This window comes from Mugil cephalus, chromosome 9 (assembly GCF_022458985.1).
Source record: "Mugil cephalus isolate CIBA_MC_2020 chromosome 9, CIBA_Mcephalus_1.1, whole genome shotgun sequence".
Lineage (NCBI taxonomy): Eukaryota > Metazoa > Chordata > Actinopteri > Mugiliformes > Mugilidae > Mugil > Mugil cephalus.
In genome coordinates, this window is record NC_061778.1 from 12,887,199 (window position 1) to 12,904,711 (window position 17,513).

Below are 17,513 nucleotides of genomic sequence, written 5' to 3' on the forward strand. Positions count from 1 at the left end.
TGGGGTCTCATTTCTGCTTCACAGCATAGCAGGGCATTGCAGGCGTTTGTGTTGACGACTGCTAAATTAAAAGCAAAACCGAAGATTATGACAAATCTAAACATTGCTTTTATGAAGCAGAGGGGAACGAAGAAAAAACATTTTTTTGCGAATCTTTCATGCTCCGTCTTTGCTGTGTTAATTGTGCTCACCATCAGCTACTTCGCAGTGATTCCTTGCGTGTTGTTTAGCGCGTGTGTATGTTTATGTTTCTGTGTGTATGGGGGGTGGGGTTGGGGGGGGTGCACGGTGGATGTGAGTCTGAGTGTGTGTGCTGCTCGCTGAGGGAACAGATAATGTGGCTGCTTGGAAGGAGGAAGCAGCTTGGGAAATGATTTCAACAGTCTCATAATTAGAGGAATATCATAAATTAAACTTGTGTCTGCCGTTGCGTTTGAAGAGCACTCAAAAGTAATAAATTCTGGATGGTTAACATATTTGCATTCCATTCAGCAGGCAGCGTCAGGCAGGAACAGCTGTTTTCCACGTCTTTTGGCAGCAGGAAATGCACACTGCTCACTCAAGGTGCTTTTAGACACATTGAAATGGCAGGAAAAAAAAAAAAAAAAAAGAAAGAAAAGTGACTTTTAACTCAGAACATGAAGCTGCTGCTGTGTGCTCCGTCACTGGAAATAACTCGGCGGGGGAACAGTGCATTAATGAAGTTCTTCAAATGTGGCTCGTCTCGCTTTCAATGGGCCCGTTTCTTTTTCAATCTGTCCGTCGCTTGGAAAAGTCCACGGGTGAGCTTTTTTGTAGTTTCCACGTGTTCTCGCGCGTGTGCACGCGTGGAGACTTTTGCCGTTACTTAATAGGTTTGAAATACTGTATTTGTGCTTTTAATGCACTTTTTTGGTGCTTTTGTTGTGAGGAAAAACAGTTTTTGCTAAACTCCTGTAATGCTCGTCTCTTTTTTTTTTTTTTTTCAGTAAAGGCCATAAAGTTGACGGACTGTAGTGTTGTGTCAGTCATGGATTAGCCATTGGATTTAAGTGTAGATTTTTTTTTGCAATAGACAATTTCTTCCCCATATCTCTCAGAGAAGCTGAATTTGAAAATTAGCTACAACAACTTTGATTACTCCGAAATCTATTTCCCTTCTGTGCATTCAAAGTAAACAGTGAACGACACAGCAGATTAGCTGTAGGGTTAAGTATAAACTAAGCTAAATAATTATATATTGACTTAGTTTAGCCTTATTTTATGCTTAAAATTGAACGTGCACAGACACACAGTAATACAGGATGATGACATGGAGACTGGCCTAAGCACTGCCTCATAGTAGGGATGGGCACCGGTACCATGACGCCACTGTTGCTGATGGTGGTTCAACTCAAACAGTCAAAAGTTTGGCTAGATGCAGACTCTGCAGCCTGCAACAAGTGCTCAAAGCCGATATCGTGCAAGGGAGGTAGCACCTCGAATTTGATTAGCGCATAGCATTATTTTAAACCCTCAGAAACGTACTGTCTTTGATAACCTGCAAGACCCCACGCCACTGTTTTTATTCTGATAATTCTGACAGTTTGTTGTTTAAAAATAAAATTCATCCTTTTTTTGGACAGAGTTTGTATGTTTTCCATTCTTTAAGCACCGGCACTTTTTCAAAAGTACTAGTTTGGCTTTGGTTTGAGATAAAACCCATCCCTGTCTCAGGTGTTAAGCACACTACATTGACTTGTTTACTGTAGTTTCTGTAGATGAACATAATTAAAATGGTGCAAAGCGATTTCCGTTCCTTGCAAACGCAATATCTTGCATTTGAAACGGGGATTCTCAAGCTTTTTACCGCACCGTTGGTCAGACAGGGGTCATTGTCGCCATTGTCTACTGAAATGCGATAGGGTTAAAGTTACATAGCCATAAATCACTGCTGTGCTACGCTGGACTAATGGACAGACACCGCGCCCGGGGCGTCACTGAGGAGATGAGCTGTATTCCCAACAGTTCCCTATCACGGGACAAATGCAACATGGACGCAGACTTTGTTTTTGTCTTGATGGTGTTTGGGGGAAAAACGAAGAAGCAGCGTGAATGTCCGTCACCGCAGCTCAAACGCCGCTTAGATAAGGCTAAAGGAACAGTGCGGATGATTGGTCTTTCCGTGCGTTCGTGTGTGTGCGCGCGCTCGTGCGCTGCCCGTCCCTGCGCTGCGTACCGTGAATAATGATTCGACTGGGGTCAGATTCCGCTGGAGACGTTCACCTGTATCTGACACTAGTGGTATCGCGTAGCCGCCATTAATGTCCAATTTTCAATGAAAACAGAAATAGAATACAGATAAAGGCAGCACACCATCCAGCTTCACACCCGACCACATAATTACCCCAATGGGCTGTGGTGAGGGATCATATCCTGGCGCGCGCCGGGGGGTCAGCGGCGATAAGCTTCAGCCCAGCTCCCAACATGGAGCATAATTACTCTATTGATAATTCACCAGGAAAATGGTCCCAGCCAATTGCAGAGCTCCGATTTAATGGATTGGACGATGAAACGAGGAAGGAATGGAGGAAGGAGGCTGTGAGGGGGCAGCACGCTCGTGTGTGTGCAGGAGGGGGGGGTGGGCGGGTTACACGTGGGGGCAACCAGCGAGGGCCTTTTATTAGAAATGAAAATATGTTTAGGTCATAGGGGGACCCATTTTCCCTGGAGATAATAAGGCCAATAAAATGTAAAGCAGGGGAAGGGCTTCGAATGGGGTCCAACGGTGGCTGTTTATCTGTGTGTGTCCTGCATTAGCCCATTTATCCCCAGCCTCAAATTAGCTAATCATTCTCCAAGGGGAAGGACTTGGTCAGGAAATTGACATTTAGCAGCATAGGCTCACTCTATTAACTACAGTAAATTTAATTTGCTGCACACCCCAGAAGTGGGCTGCTTGCTCCATCAGAGGGCGGGGGAAAGGGAGACAGAGAGAGGAAAAGAGAGAGAGAGAGAGAAATTGTGTTTATTGCATCTGCTGCTTCTGGCCACAATTTGCTTGGCTGTAAATATAGGACTTAGGCTTGGAACATTGCAGCTCTGTTGTATTTCCCCTCATGTACTGCTGATTACAAACATACGCAGGCATTGTCAACACATACATTCACTCATTCCAAGGTCTGTTTGGGCCACTGATGGATTATCTCGCCTGGAGACTCCTTACCCCAAAAATGCCAATGTGTTCCTGTTCCCCCCCCCCCCCCCCCTCCATTAGAAACGGTTGCCAGCCGGCACGACTCGCGTAATCGCACCTCCGGTAAACACTGCGTTAAATGTGCTAAATCAAGAACGCCGGGGCCGAATGCCGCTTCCACCTCTTACCTCTGAATCAGATGCGTCACATTAATTGTTTTTGATCGTCGCTCCGCGCGGCTGCTTTAGTGTGAGAGGGGCGTCTACTGAAATCTGAAAGAAATGGCTGCAGCTGCTCAGATTACTATTTGAACCAAAGTTTATACAGTTCGTCTACACACTGTTAAGCTAACCAACAAACCGTTGCTCTGCTAACCAACAGTGTGATTTGTATTTTTTTTAGCTGAAATTATTGAAATTTACAAAACTATGTTGAGAGAGCACACAAAAGTGTTGCTAGGCATCAAAGGTGTCTCAGGGTCTGGAAGACTGAGATGGACATTTTTCACTCTACGTTTATGTGGAAACAATTACTGAATTACTTGCAGATATCGGTTGATTGTGCCTACAATATTTTATTGGAAATCCCTATCAGGCATAACATTATGACCACCGTCCTAATATTGTGTAGGTCTCCTTGTGCCTCCAAAACAGCTGTGACTTGTCAGAGAACGGACATGGGTCTTCTGGGGGTGTCCTGTGGTGTGTGGTGACAGGATGTTGTTAGCGGGGGCCTTTGGGTCTTATGGGTTGAGGGGAGGGGCCTCTGTTGATCAGGTCTGTTCCAGTGCATCCCACAGATTTGTGAATTTAAAGGCCAGGTTGTGTTGGCCTGATGTTGGCATGTTTTTTTTAAGTTGTTCCTAAACCGTTTTGCGTGTGTGTCCAGTCTCAGTTGGTGGTACATGTCTAAGTTACATCCACACGAATGCCATGTCCAAAGATTCATCAAAGATCCATCAAGAATATGAATTGTCACGAGGTGGTCAATGTTATTTACTTCTTCTGTCAGTGGTTTTAATATTGTGGCTGATCAGGGTATGTACAGTACACACATGACGTGCTGCATTTTCCAGTGTTATTGACCATTATCTGACCTTTGCTTACAAGATATTTACTTTCACTGTAGATTGCAATTCAGCGTCGGTGTCAAAAAGAAAAAAAAAAACAACAACTTCAAAACAGTGGGATTCCCTTTTGGAGAGACCCTGAAATAGCGCGGCGGCTCTCCGGTGATCATGATCGCCCCGGCCTAATTGATTGAAACAGTTGTCAGAGTGTTGTCTGTTCGGATGCTGACAGGCGTCTGAAGAAAATGATTAGTTTTCTGTCGGCGGAGAGACAGCTCTGGATGTCCCAAACTGCAAACTAATAAAGGGGGGAAAGCAATAAAGCTCGTGGACAGCAGGTTTGACTGTTTTTATAGACAAATCAATAAAATGATAGATGATGGAAAATAACGGCATCTCAGCTGCCGATTTCTTCTGGGGTTTCAAATCACGCTCCTTCCCCCTGCGTAGACGCACGCTGCGCTTGTGACACACTCGTCACACACACACACACTTGCAAAACGTGTCTGAATTATTAAAGGCACGAGCAGCGACGCGTAAATAAGTTTCCGTTTCGGTGATTTGCGTCTTTATGCGTTTACCACGTTGAGATGTAAGTTACAGTGCGAAGTTTCCCTTTGTCTGTGTTTGTGTGTCGTAGCCACCAAAGTAAATCTCCCGCTGTAAATCTTTCTGAGACCAGAGGGCCAGTGTCAGGATCAATACCGAGGACAGGTCTTCCTCTGAGCCAGCCTCTAATTGGCTCAATTTCTGCAGCGTGTCCGTGTGTGTGTGTGTGTTACAGTGGTTGGAGTTGTATATAACTATTATTACGACCGCACAACGAAGGATGAACGTGTCCACTCTTGGGAAATTTAGTTTCATTTTGCGTTTTGATAGATGCAAACCTCACAGTGTCGGTTTTTGCGTTGGGTTCTGTTTGCAGCAGATTTGATCTGTTTGTGCCCTTTGATAATCGCTACGTAGAACTGTTTCCAAATCCTTTATTACACGGACCTTAATGTCAGCGTGTTGGAATCGGCCAAAGAAAGGCAGTTGGTGGGTGAAGCATTAGCTGCTCCTTGCGTCTATTTTTCAGTAAAGTCTTACAATCTCGGAGGGAGAAATTCATCATGGTGGAGGCATGGACTTCACCACCTAACAGTGAATCACCTGCATTGCATTCACAAGATGTGTTTTCCTCAGCGGGAACTCAATCCACTGCCCCTACTATTCCCATTTCTGCTTCCTATTACTGCTAACACACACGTGCATAACTGACAGCTGAGCTGAAACCGTCTCAGCCACATATGCTCGGACTGATTAAAGGCGTTCTGGGAAATACAGACAATCATTAACCGAGGGAGAAGTTAGAAAGTCTGTGTAACAAACAAGCACATCTTGAGTCTTATTTTCCCCGCAGAAATAAATATTAAAGTTGTGTAACCAGTGGTTCATCAGCTGAAATCTTAACACCTTTTTTTATTTTTTTTTTATTTTTTTTTTTAAATGTCTTCTAAGGTCTCATTCTCGCCACCGCCGGTCTCGCAGCACGAGCGGCGGCCGAAACCGACGGGGAAGCCACAGCCGCAAAAGGACGCGCAGCAGAGACCGAGACCGGAGTCGACGCAAGGGCCGCGACCGGGACAGGGACAAAGAAAAGGAGAGGGACAAAGGAAGAGACCGGGACAGGGACAGGGACAGAGAGAAGGACAAGAGTAAAGACAAGGCGGACAGGAAGGGGTAAGTGGTAAATTTAGTCGGACGCACGGGCAGACCCGAACAACGGAGCTCATTTCAAAGCTCCACGACGGCGGAGCAGAGTCTGAGCTCCTCCGCGGATCCATCCATCACAAGATCCTTCCATCCATCAATCCATCACTCCTTCTCTCCTTCTATTTCCCCTCGCTATCAAGCATTCTCCTTGTAATGTGATACAATTCCCTCTTGTAGAAGGAAGCATCGCCAGCGATATAAGAATAGATGGTATTTAGGAGCGGTGCACAGGTTAGAGAATGTTTTTGGTCACCAGATGATGTCTGATGTCTTTAATGCCCCCTCTCACCCTCTGGACCCCCGCTGCAATAAGTCTGGAAACGTAACGGGATCATCCGCACCTCCAATGTCGTTGTTAGCTATGCCAGGGAGAAACAATAAACCACAGCGTCTTATTAAAGTGGGAAAAGTTGGCAAAGGACATCTTCAACTGTATGTCTTCCCAAAGCTAAACAGGTTCAGTGCAGTGGATACCTTAACAGTGGTACGCTCCACTACAGGTGTAACTACCTTAGAGGCCTCTATCTGCCTCTACCAGAATAACACTGTCGGTCCCTCCCCAACACGCCGTTCTCTAATGTGATTGGAGGCCTCTGTAATATGGCTGCTACCCAGTTGTTGTCTGTCATATTGAATGGTACAGATGTCAAACTATGGATCCCAAGAGCGACGCAGACCAGCTGCTGCGCCTCACACCGGAGTTCGGATTCTTTGAAGTGGGGTTGTACGCAGTTCTTATCGAGAGGCAGTGTTTTATCTACAGTAGATGGTGGTTGTATTGAATCGCTCTGGATGTGATCAGCACCAAAACCATTTTTAGGCACTTTAAAAAAAAAAAATCTATATCTGATTTTTTTTATGCTGTAATTTAGCAAGTTGCTTAAGGTGTTGTCAAACTTTTCACACTCTTATCTGTTATTCCGTTCCCTTCAAAGCCTTATACTCAGTGTGTAAACAGATATACAGAGACTTTGGTGCTTTTAACACTTTCCAAACTAACATGTTAACACACAAAAGTCACACAATAACACAGATTAAGTAATTTATTGAGGCAGTAGTAGAGAATAAACTTTATGCAAGTTAAAATTACTGTTTTTGTCAGTGGAGTCTGGTGACTTTGAAAGGGACGTGTAACAGCACCCCATATATATATACACGTATAATACCATGTGTACACTGATCAGCCACAACATTAAAACCACTGACAGGAGAAGTGAATAACATTGACCATCTCAACCAACTCAAAAAAACATGAAAAACAGCATAAGGTGTTGATCTGGTCAGGAGTGACCTACACAATATTAGGCAGGTGGTCATAATGTTATGCCTGATCTCCATGGGCTGTAGGACATGATAATGAACACTTTGCACAGTTTATTTTTATATTTTCTTGTCAAAACAAATGGTGATGACTAACCGACGATTCAGACATTGAACAAACAGCTTTCCAATTAAGTTCATAAACTTTTCTGATCTAAACTTGCGAGTTCTTGGAAAAATATAGACACATGTTAATTCAGCTATTAATTAAGCTGCTGTTCGGATTTTCAAAGGAATTCTTAAACAGTGTTAAAATAAAGCTTTGACCGCGCAGACACTCGTCAGGGAGGGAAAAAAAATATATATTTCGAGGCAGTATTTTCTAGGCTTAACGTTGGTTTTACTAACAGAAACATTCAGCGATGGCCATATGGCAATTTATGATTTTATGACTGTTTGATCTGACTGAAAATGATCTCCATTCCTCAGATGTACTCTTGATGCAACAGTGCAGTCAGATGTGGAAACTTATCGCTGTAGCAGTGGCTGTAATAAGACAAAAAATGCAGTCACGATAGCTAAGAACTTTTTTTTTTTTTTTTTAAACTTTGCTTCTGCGCCACCTCAGAACTAGCACGGCACTTAAACGACTTTCTCTGGAAATAGTGTGCGCTGTATCTCATTAAGTGAAGTAAACGAGGAAATGCATCGCTGAGAGCGAATCTTAACCAAGTTCCGCACATAGATATCACTCGGTGATGCAGTATGATTATAAATAAAGCTGAAGCATTTACATATCAGTCCAGCTATGATTTCTTGTTTATTCAGAATTAAAATGTTTGTAAATTTTGTAAACTCGATTCAAGAAAAGTGACATAATTGACTAAAGCCAGTCTGCGTTTGCGTTTGGTCATCAGAGCGAACCTCCACGGGATTTGTGAGCCGAGCATGGAGATTCCCCTTAAAAGAAAACGGGGTCCGTTTATTTGAAGCTATTACATATTGCCTTTCTCAGATGGTATCAGCAAAACAAATAAAGCTAACAGTGAATAGTAAAGGCCAGCAGACTATATCTATTTTCTTATTAAGTCTTCAATATCCTTTAGCATCGATAGGAATCTCTTCCTTTATCTCTGACCCCGCTTTAGCTTGTCTTGTGTGCGCCTGTGTGTGTGTGCGTGTAAGTTTGTGTATCTATTTCCACCTGCGGCAGCGTTGATATATTTCAAACTGTCTATTGTGCTATCTGGCCTCTCACTTTACTTAAAACTGGAGGTTTTCATACACAGTATACTGATAACCCTTGGGTATTAATTGTGGTTACTATACCTTTTCTGAAAGATGGAATATAAGGAGCTTTTCACTGTAAATCATAGTAAAATAACAGTTTAAAAGTCGTATTTACACACGTGCATGTGGTCGGAGGTGACAGACTTTTAGAAAAGGGGCCTATATTGGTTTTATCATGAATTTTACAATTAGTGGAGCAAAGTCGGGTAAAGACTTGTGATGCCATGGGAAATCTTAATTAGTTTATGCATTTTTTTTTTTTTTTTTTGCTCATGCATTACCAACTTTTCAACTGTAATCTCTCTGACTGCACTTACACTGAGGCTACATCCTCACTAATACATTTTGTGTCACGTTTTAGTTTGAAAACAGCAAAGCAGAAATAGAGACTTTGGGAACAATCCTCCGCATTGACTGTATTCGGCCTTTCCCTGAATCAACGTACCCCGTCCCGTGACCCTTTTCCAGTAGACATCAGACTAATAAATCACAGTAGTTCCTGACCTTGAAGTCTTTAAAAGTCCCTAAATTCTGCCTTTAATCATGCGGCTGCTACATTTGCTGTAACACAAGCTATTATTCGTGTCGCTTGAAGTAGTTCTTGCGTCTTGTCTCAGCTGCTCGTTTTCAGGTGCGCCATGTGGACGGAAACTATTCGTGAAGTGATCCTGATGCGCGCGTCTGGATGGAGATGCATTCTGAAAGTTTTAGAATGTCTAATCCGTTATAGCTGTCAGTGTAGTTGTCAGTCTATCTGCAGACTCTAATATGATGTTATTACTGACCAAAACCTGCCTGACATGGATGTTCTCATTATTCTCCAGATGCTCCCCGAGGGCTTCAGGTGCCTAACAAATCCTCCTCCTGCAGAATAAAAGGCAGAAGCAGTTTCAGGAATATGTAAAACGGGCCTTTTTTTTAAAAAAAAATTTTTATTGTACATCCTGTCTATGACAAGCCACTTCTTCTTTTTCCTCTGTCTTTCCCATTCATCTTCCTCTGTTCTTAATGGTGGTGATGGGGGTAGGGCCTATGCAAGCACCCCCGATCCTCGCTACACGGCACACAAACACACCCGCGTACGCACGCCATCACCCTCCAACCTCATTTACATCCAGGTTTCCTCGCTGGGTGAGAGGAGAGGAGAGGAGAGGAGAGGAGAGGAGAGGAGAGGAGAGGAGAGGAGAGGAGAGGAGAGGAGCGCGGCAGCAGCAGCGTGGTGCTGATGGTGGGGCGGGTGGAGAAGGGGCTCCAGAGCTTTATAGTGTCTGTCAGGATGAAAGAGGGGCCCCTCAGAGCGGCACCCCGACACTGACTCTGTGTGCGCGCACATGTGTTTGGTGTTGTTGTCATTAAACATTTAAGACTCCTCTAGTATGACAGCAGGCAACTTGGTGCTCCGGCGGCATGTTTTCATGCAAAATTTATTGAAAAAGACGAGCTGTTGTTAAGAGATCTGGTTGCCTTTCACCAGTGGCAAAGGGTAAGTGGGTGATTGTAGGGTTCTGTGTTTGTGTGCGCGTGTTTACTCTGGTGACTGGTGTAAAAGTTCAGGAGGTCAGCCCCTGTATAACTGCCTGGTTAAGTGTTTACAGAGGGAATAAGAGCTGTTTTTAACTACTTAACCGCCACTAAAATGCTTTATTTTTTTAGTGTTTTTCTCTCCATTGTTAAGTTTCTCAACAAGACAAGTTGCCAAACAAGGGCACACGTGTTTTGTGTATTGTTTGTGTAATGAGTTCATTTCCTTACCCTTTTTATGTCTGTTATACCCCTTCATCAACACCTTCCTTCATGTATTGAGTGTTATTGAATTATAACGTTATAATTCTTTAACCATCTACACGTGAGTTTCTGAAATATATATAATGTATTTTTTTAAAACGTTGTGATCTAATTTGTAAAGTTAACTGGAGAAGCACTGCTCCAGGTCACCGTGCTAGATCTGAGATTTAACTATGTGGAAGTCGTTTACAACTAAATGAAAGCCGTCTGAACGTCCCTGGTGTTCTTGCAGTAGCTGTGTGCAGTGGACTCGATCCATTCTCCTGCCTCCTTGTTCTCGAGTCATTTCCTTAATGCTGTTTGTCGGCGTTTTTCTTATTTCCCCAAATCAGAGCAGAAGAGACAAACAGCATGTTGTGTTAACAAGTGCTCACCTGCCCCCAGGCAGATAATTGACAGAAGTTTAATTTGAATGTAACGCCGCTCTTCACCCAACGTTCCGACCCAAGTCCCACCTGTAATTAACGAGCTGAAATGTGGAGTCTTACTTTAGCAGATGGCTGTTACTCCGCAGAAAAGCATGGTGTTGGCATCGTTAGAAGCTCTAGCGGTTGTGACTTTGATCAGGCTTGAAGGAATTTGAGCTAGGTTATGGATGAGGAACAGTCCAGTTTTCCTTCATATTGTTAATGCACGCAAATGCGCAGGTGTGCCCACTCTCTCTTCCCTTTCCCTTTTTTTGCATCCATCCTAAAAACTCTTCGTGAAAGAATTTACCTGCTTTCAAGAGAAGTCTTCACCCTCTCCTTTGGGCGGTTTCATCCTCTTTCCTCTAACACATTACCGAGGTAGTGGAAGAACGTGGGCCGGCTGCCGTTACTTCACATCCTCAATCAGAGAGGTCTGTCCAATTAGGCTGAACTCCTTGTCTGCGCCGGGTCACGAGAACGCGTCGGTCCGTCTCGCTCAATTTAAAGTCAGCCGAGTGCGAGTCGGGCGCCGGCTGGGCAGCGGAGACCTCTGCGTGGAGACCTCTCATGGCAGCGGAGAGCCCTCTTTTCCCTGTGCATGTAAAAACTGGAGTAGGTATAATGAGCTTAGGGTTAAAGAAATGAAATGACTGCCCACGTTTCATTAAAACCTTTTATTTTTGATGTCCTCATCTATGGACGAATAATTTAAGAGCGGAGTTTCTCTTTCCAAACCTTTAATACGGAGCGCGTTTTCCTGGCATTGTTGCAGTTGACGACCCGCCTTCTTTGCCTCTTCCTCTGTGTGTGATTGTTTAGCAGCACCTCTCATTACTTGGTTTTCGCACTAACAAGCTAAACAGAACCTAGCCGTCCCTGCAGGACCCGCGGGCCTCCGGTTGGCTAGTTTTGCTCCGTCTCTCGGCCTTCACCTCTGGAAGCCTAGACGCTGTGAGGCAGAGACAGACTGAAACGAGGCCCCAGACGCAAGCGCACACAAATTTTCACTTACTGCTGTTGATTTTCTCTCCCTTCTTTCCCCACTCTGAGGAAATGAGTGTCTGCTTCTTCGCCTCGGTTGAACATCTATCAGCTCATTAGTGTTGATAATACACAGAGAAAGTGCGTGTGTTTGTGCGCGTCCGTGGGTGTGTAGTCCCTGCCTGCGGCGCCCTCTCAGCCTGGTGGGAACGTGTGTGTATGGGTGGTGTGGACGGGACCACTGGCTAGTGCTGCTTACGTGCGCGTTTGTCTGCGCATCGCAAGGACTCTAGGCTGTGTCTGGCTCTGGGAGCAGGTCTGGCGAGGTAAGAGAGACTTCAAACGCGGTCCTCCGAAGGTTAGGATACACTCGCATTGACTTAAATCAATGAGCTGTAAGTGTGTGTTTTATTTGTGTGCACGTCAAGGAGGCTGGAGCAGCCTGGTGGCCAGGAGCAAGATGAGACGCGGGTGAAGCTGAAGAGGAGTAGGTGTGCGTGTGTGTGGAGTTCGGGTGGGGGGCTGAAATAATAGAAGTGATGCCCGCATGCAAAGAGTGGACAGCGTGCGCGCGCACACACACACACACACACACACACACATGAATATACTCTCAGGTCCCAGTAGACTAACACATGCAACGCACACAGTGGTGCAGCTGCAGTGCTTCTTGGCCCATGGCTGTATGTAGTCATTAGATGTTATTTTTCACACAAATAATGCGCACATAGGCTCAGTCGTCACTGGATACACTTTTCAGACAATGAAATGTGATGCAACTAGTTTTTACCTTTTGTCTGAATGTCTGAATGTCTGAATGTTGGTCCTCTGACCTGACACCAAAATGAGTTTTAAGACAATAAGGGGTAAATAACTTGAGATTTATTCTTAATGACCATAGAATTATTATACAACTGAGAGTATGCGCTGATGTCACTGCCCAGGCCACGCCCCCTCGATCGAAATCGCCATCAAAATTAGATTTATCGTCCAGCTCTACGTGCTAGCTGCCCATTGGCTGTAGTCTTTGCAATATTTAGTTCAGCATCCATTTCAAGTGGGTCTGTGCATTAAAGCAGCAGATTTATTCCAAAGTGGACACTGGACACATCGACAAGCTTGTAGCCTAGCGAGGACTGCCCATGCTGATGTGGATCATATAATTAGTGCGAGTCTTGACACCTAACAAAGATTTATTTTTCTGATTGTATCTGAGACTGTCACATTCAGTCATTCCTTAATCTTTGACAGTATTTTAATTGAACTTTGGATAATGAAATGAGATGAGTAACGCAGACAGAATCTAATACATAAGGCTATAATCTATGACAGGTAGATTGTAATTTCTCTCTGAATGTAGTTCTGGATATGGAAAGGCAGGACTTGGCAATGTTAGTCGTCCAAAAAAGAGATTTATCTTGTGCACAAATTAAGTATTTTGCCGCTGATGCTTTAGGGAAACATTAGATTCAGTCATAAAGATGAATATTAAAAGTCAACAGTGAGAATAATTATTATAAGTGGGTTAAATTCTTGGTTCCACCGTTTAATATTTGCATCCGGTTTTTCTTCTGCTCCTTACATTTCTTTTACTTATATTTAATAATGTTAATAATGAATCACCAGAAAAGCTTGAGAGGAGCTAAAAATAATCACCAACAGCTTTTCTTGTTGTCTTGACAGTGAGTCAGAGAAATGGCGTCTGTGGCTGAGAGTGACCTCTCTCTGTTCTGTGTTTGTGGAGAGAGGGAGAGGGAGAAAGAAAAAAAAAAAATCTGGCCACTCTTAATCGCAGGAGAGACACCCTGACTGAGCGATAGAGAGCTGTGACAATCCACTTACTGCGCTCTGTAATCTGTTTAACCATTTAGTGAGTTGTTAAGCAAGCTTGCATACGCTCACACATGGAGGAGAAAAGAAACAAAAACGCACACTAGACACCCTGCAGGCTTTAACGGTGCAAAGGGCAGTGTGCCTCCTGAACTGGGTAGCAATTCAGCACGGTAACACATTTAGATGTGTGTGTTTGTGCGAGTGTTGATGTGCTTCAGACCTGCTGTAGGCACTGAGAGAAGCCAGGCCTGGAGCGTGATGACAGAGACCAGACCCGGCCAAATAGAAGATCCCCCCAATCCAATTACCCTGTTCCTCTCTTCTATTTTTTTTTCCTTCTTCTCTCTTCTCCCCTACTCTCCCCTCTACTCGCATGTCCTCTCCTCTCCTCTCCTCTCCCGTCCTCCTCTCCCTCTGTTTACGTCCCTGTCTTAGCAGGACCTAGTGATGGCAGCCCTGGAGTGGCTGGCTGCTCTGCTTTATGGATCAGAAGATGATGCAGGCGGGATTATAAGCAGCAGGTTATGAGCGGCAAACATGACAGGCCAGCTCCGATTTAGGAGGGTTATGCAAATGCGCTTGTCGACGAAATATGTTTTTTTTTTTTTTTTTTTTCCCTCCCTCCCAGGAAAAGCTGGGTAGTTCTGGTTCGGAGGAAGCCTAGTGCTGTTGAAGGCGGGGAGGGGGAGCTGGAAGAGAGAAGATTGTTATAGAGAACGATGTGTAAAAGAGACACACTGTTAATGTTTAATTTTCTCCAGACTCCGGTGCTTATTCATCTGCACCAGGGGCAAGGAAAGGTGTTGAGTGAAGTCTTTATGAGAAAGGCTGAGAGTGAGAATACATTATAGAAAGAGATGTTCTTTTTAGTTGCAGAGGAGAGCAGGCGAGGCAAGAAGAGAGAGGGGTTAGCGGAGGGTACCTTTCGTTATGCTTTTGACCTCTGCCGCTCCGAGATAGAAACGCGGCTCTGTAGGTCTTGCCTAATGGCATTGATCATTACAAGAATACCTCCCTCAGACCGAGTAAACAGCATTCCAGACGTACAGTCAAGTATCATGACTCAGTTGTGGAAGTAAGTACTGCCTGAGAGGAGCATATAACAATCATTCCCAGCGGACGGTTTTGAAATCGGCAGCCGTTTTAAAGAGTATTTTTCTTTCGCGCAGAAACGAGCCGAAACTGAGGATTTACGAATCACACAAGTGGGTGTGCGTCTGTTTGCGTTGACGGGGGAATGGAAGTGCTTATTTGTGTCATACTGTACAGTTGAGTAGCCGTAGGAAAGTTACGACGTAGGAAAGTTACGACGGGGGGGTCCCCTCCCACACACACACACACTCTCCGTCTCCTCCCCTCCCACCCATTTAGCCCGCCACTTTATCAGCACTTTTTCAGTTTAGATCTCTGAGGCCGATGTTTAATTCATTTGTACTAATGTCCTGCTCAATCTTGCTCCCCTTCATTCTCGGGCGCTCTGTGTGTAGTCCCCGTGGTTCTCTAATAGAGTTATTCTACCTTGCGTCTCACTCATTCTCCCTTGCGCGCACACACGCTCACACACTTTTTTCCCGCTGTCCACTTTTTGCCACTAGCGCATATGCAGTCCTCAATTATGTGTAATATATTAGCTCCACTATAGGGTAAAAATCACAGGCTGTCTTCCACTGTGGCAAATGTCTAAAAAAAAAAAAAAAGGAACATCAAAGCACCAAGCACCACAAGACAGAGTTCCTGCTGTATATAGTGTTTCATTATTTTATCTCTTGGAATCATTCCTTTGGACATTTGTATTCCAGCTACCTAATGCATGTCAAATAAAGCATTGTCCACATTTGCTCTGTCACGATAGCTTTGTAGTTGGTTTCTTGGTTTGTACTCCACTGTTTCAAAGTGAAACAAACTAAACATAAAAATGTTGCTCATGCAACAATGAAGCTACTGGCATGCAGTAACAGTTTACCCACATACACCTTGTACAATGTTTTTAGATCAAACCCAGACATCGCGGATGGCCAGGAAGAATCTGAGTTCAACTGCTCCCCATTAGAACGGTAATTTAGATTGGGACCAAAGTCATGGACGGTGTTTCCTTGCAGTAAACATTTTTGTTAATCTGTGTTTGCAACCTAAACATGTCAGGCGTAACATTATAACCAATGTCCTAATATTGTGTAGGTCGCTCTTGTGCCTTCAAAACAGTTGTGACTCATCAGAGAATGGACGTGGGTCTTCTGACGGTGCCATGTGGTGTCTCACAGCAGAATGTTGTTAGTAGGGGCCTTTGGGTCCTCGATTTTGGAGGCCAGGTCAACACCTTGGGATTTTCTTCATGTTTTTTTAAGTTGTTCCTAAACCCTTTTTCCTACGTTTACATGCACGTAACTTGACAACTTAAGTGCATGTAAACATGCTACTGCGACTGAAATCTGAGTTCTCCTTATCCAACTAAGACACCCAAATAATGCGATTGGAAATCGATTTTCCCTGGCATGTATACGCCTCAATCAGACTTTAACTAGACAATACGTGTGCGCATGCTCCATCACTGCTGCGCTGGTGTATGATAGATGAACCACCTGAGGGATAGCGTGCATCTTATCTGCACCATAAGTAGCGCTCAAATTAAGTACGAGATTAAAAGAAGCTGTACTATTATCCGTCTTGTTGTTTGAAATGCCGGTCTGCATCATTATAAAGCAGTTTTTATTATTTGACCTAATAAGTCTACCGAGCAGGGGGCCATATTGACCCACTTAAAAAAAAAACATATCGCCACCTACTGTGGAGGAGGAGGACATGTTCCCGTCAGTTATTAGATTTTCTCCGTTGCATGTAAACTGAGACAAGGACCACATTTCAGCAAGTCAAATTTCGAGCATAGCTTGATTAAGCTGTGCATGTAAACACACTGAGTGTCAGGCCACATCCTGCTGGAGATAACTGCTGCCATCAAGGAGTGTCATTGCTATTGGGTGGGGGTTCCTGGTCTGATCATTTCTAACCTCCACGCTCATGCCAGTTTCAAATGTTTCCCAACAGAACATTGTATTGTCACAAGATGGTCAATCTTATTTACTTCTCCTGTCAGTGGTTATAATGTTGTGGCAGTTGTATATCAATCAACTCAATTGACTGCTCAGATTGGTTCTTAACTCAATATTGAGTTTAACTTTAAATAGACCCACCCACTCTCTTGTTGCTCCATCGCTGCTAGTCTCTCCCTGCGTTAACATTTATTACATGGAGTATAAAGCATCGGTTCTGTAAATGAAACATTTACATGCACAACTCAGATTCTTACTATAACGCAGCCTCACATTTTTCCTTCTCTTGTTTTGTGCGCTCCTGCGTCTTTTTTATCATGCCTAACTCTGACGACACGGAAAGTATACACACTGCGTATAACTAACTCGGTCGCTGGCGTCTAATCAGCGGCGAGAAATAATTCACTTCTCTTTCTCCACGCGCGCACGCTCACCAGCTGAAATCTGTCAGTGCCGAGCTCTGCGCGTGTGGAAAACGAGGGGGAGAAATGGTGGAGTATTTCAGAAAATGAAATGGAACAGAAAATCATCATGTTAAAATTTTCAAACACGCGTTAATCAGACTGAATAATGTCTTTTGAGTCAGTGTTATGGCACGCACAATTTGGCAGGTATACAGATGTCGTAATTGCTATGTATCGATTGCGCGTTTACGTTTGTATGTGATCATACTGTACGTTGGGCCGATGTGCAGTTTGTGAATGCAGTGAGCTAGACTCATTAGCTACCAATCAAATACTTTTGTGTGTCCTACTTACAAAAATTTTTTTAACTAATGAGTATTGTCTAAACACAAAAAGATACCAGACCAGACTTGTCCAGATAATTAGCTAAACTATGCAATATTTATATTTTAATAAGCATTTAAAGTAACTACACACCCAGACATTATGGCAACAGTCGACATGTGAGAGATTTTCAAACTTTCT

The 17,513-nt window shown here is 43.9% G+C and overlaps 1 protein-coding gene across 3 annotated transcripts in view; it reads left to right on the plus strand.

The window, feature by feature from the left end:
• rsrc1 (arginine/serine-rich coiled-coil 1) overlaps positions 1-17,513 on the plus strand; it is a 113,229-nt gene that overhangs the window by 15,275 nt on the left and 80,441 nt on the right. For all 3 annotated transcript variants that reach the window (XM_047594250.1, XM_047594252.1, XM_047594251.1), the window contains exon 4: positions 5,724-5,945. In XM_047594250.1, coding sequence (XP_047450206.1) covers positions 5,724-5,945 — 222 coding nt within the window. The remainder of the gene's footprint in view (positions 1-5,723; positions 5,946-17,513) is intronic.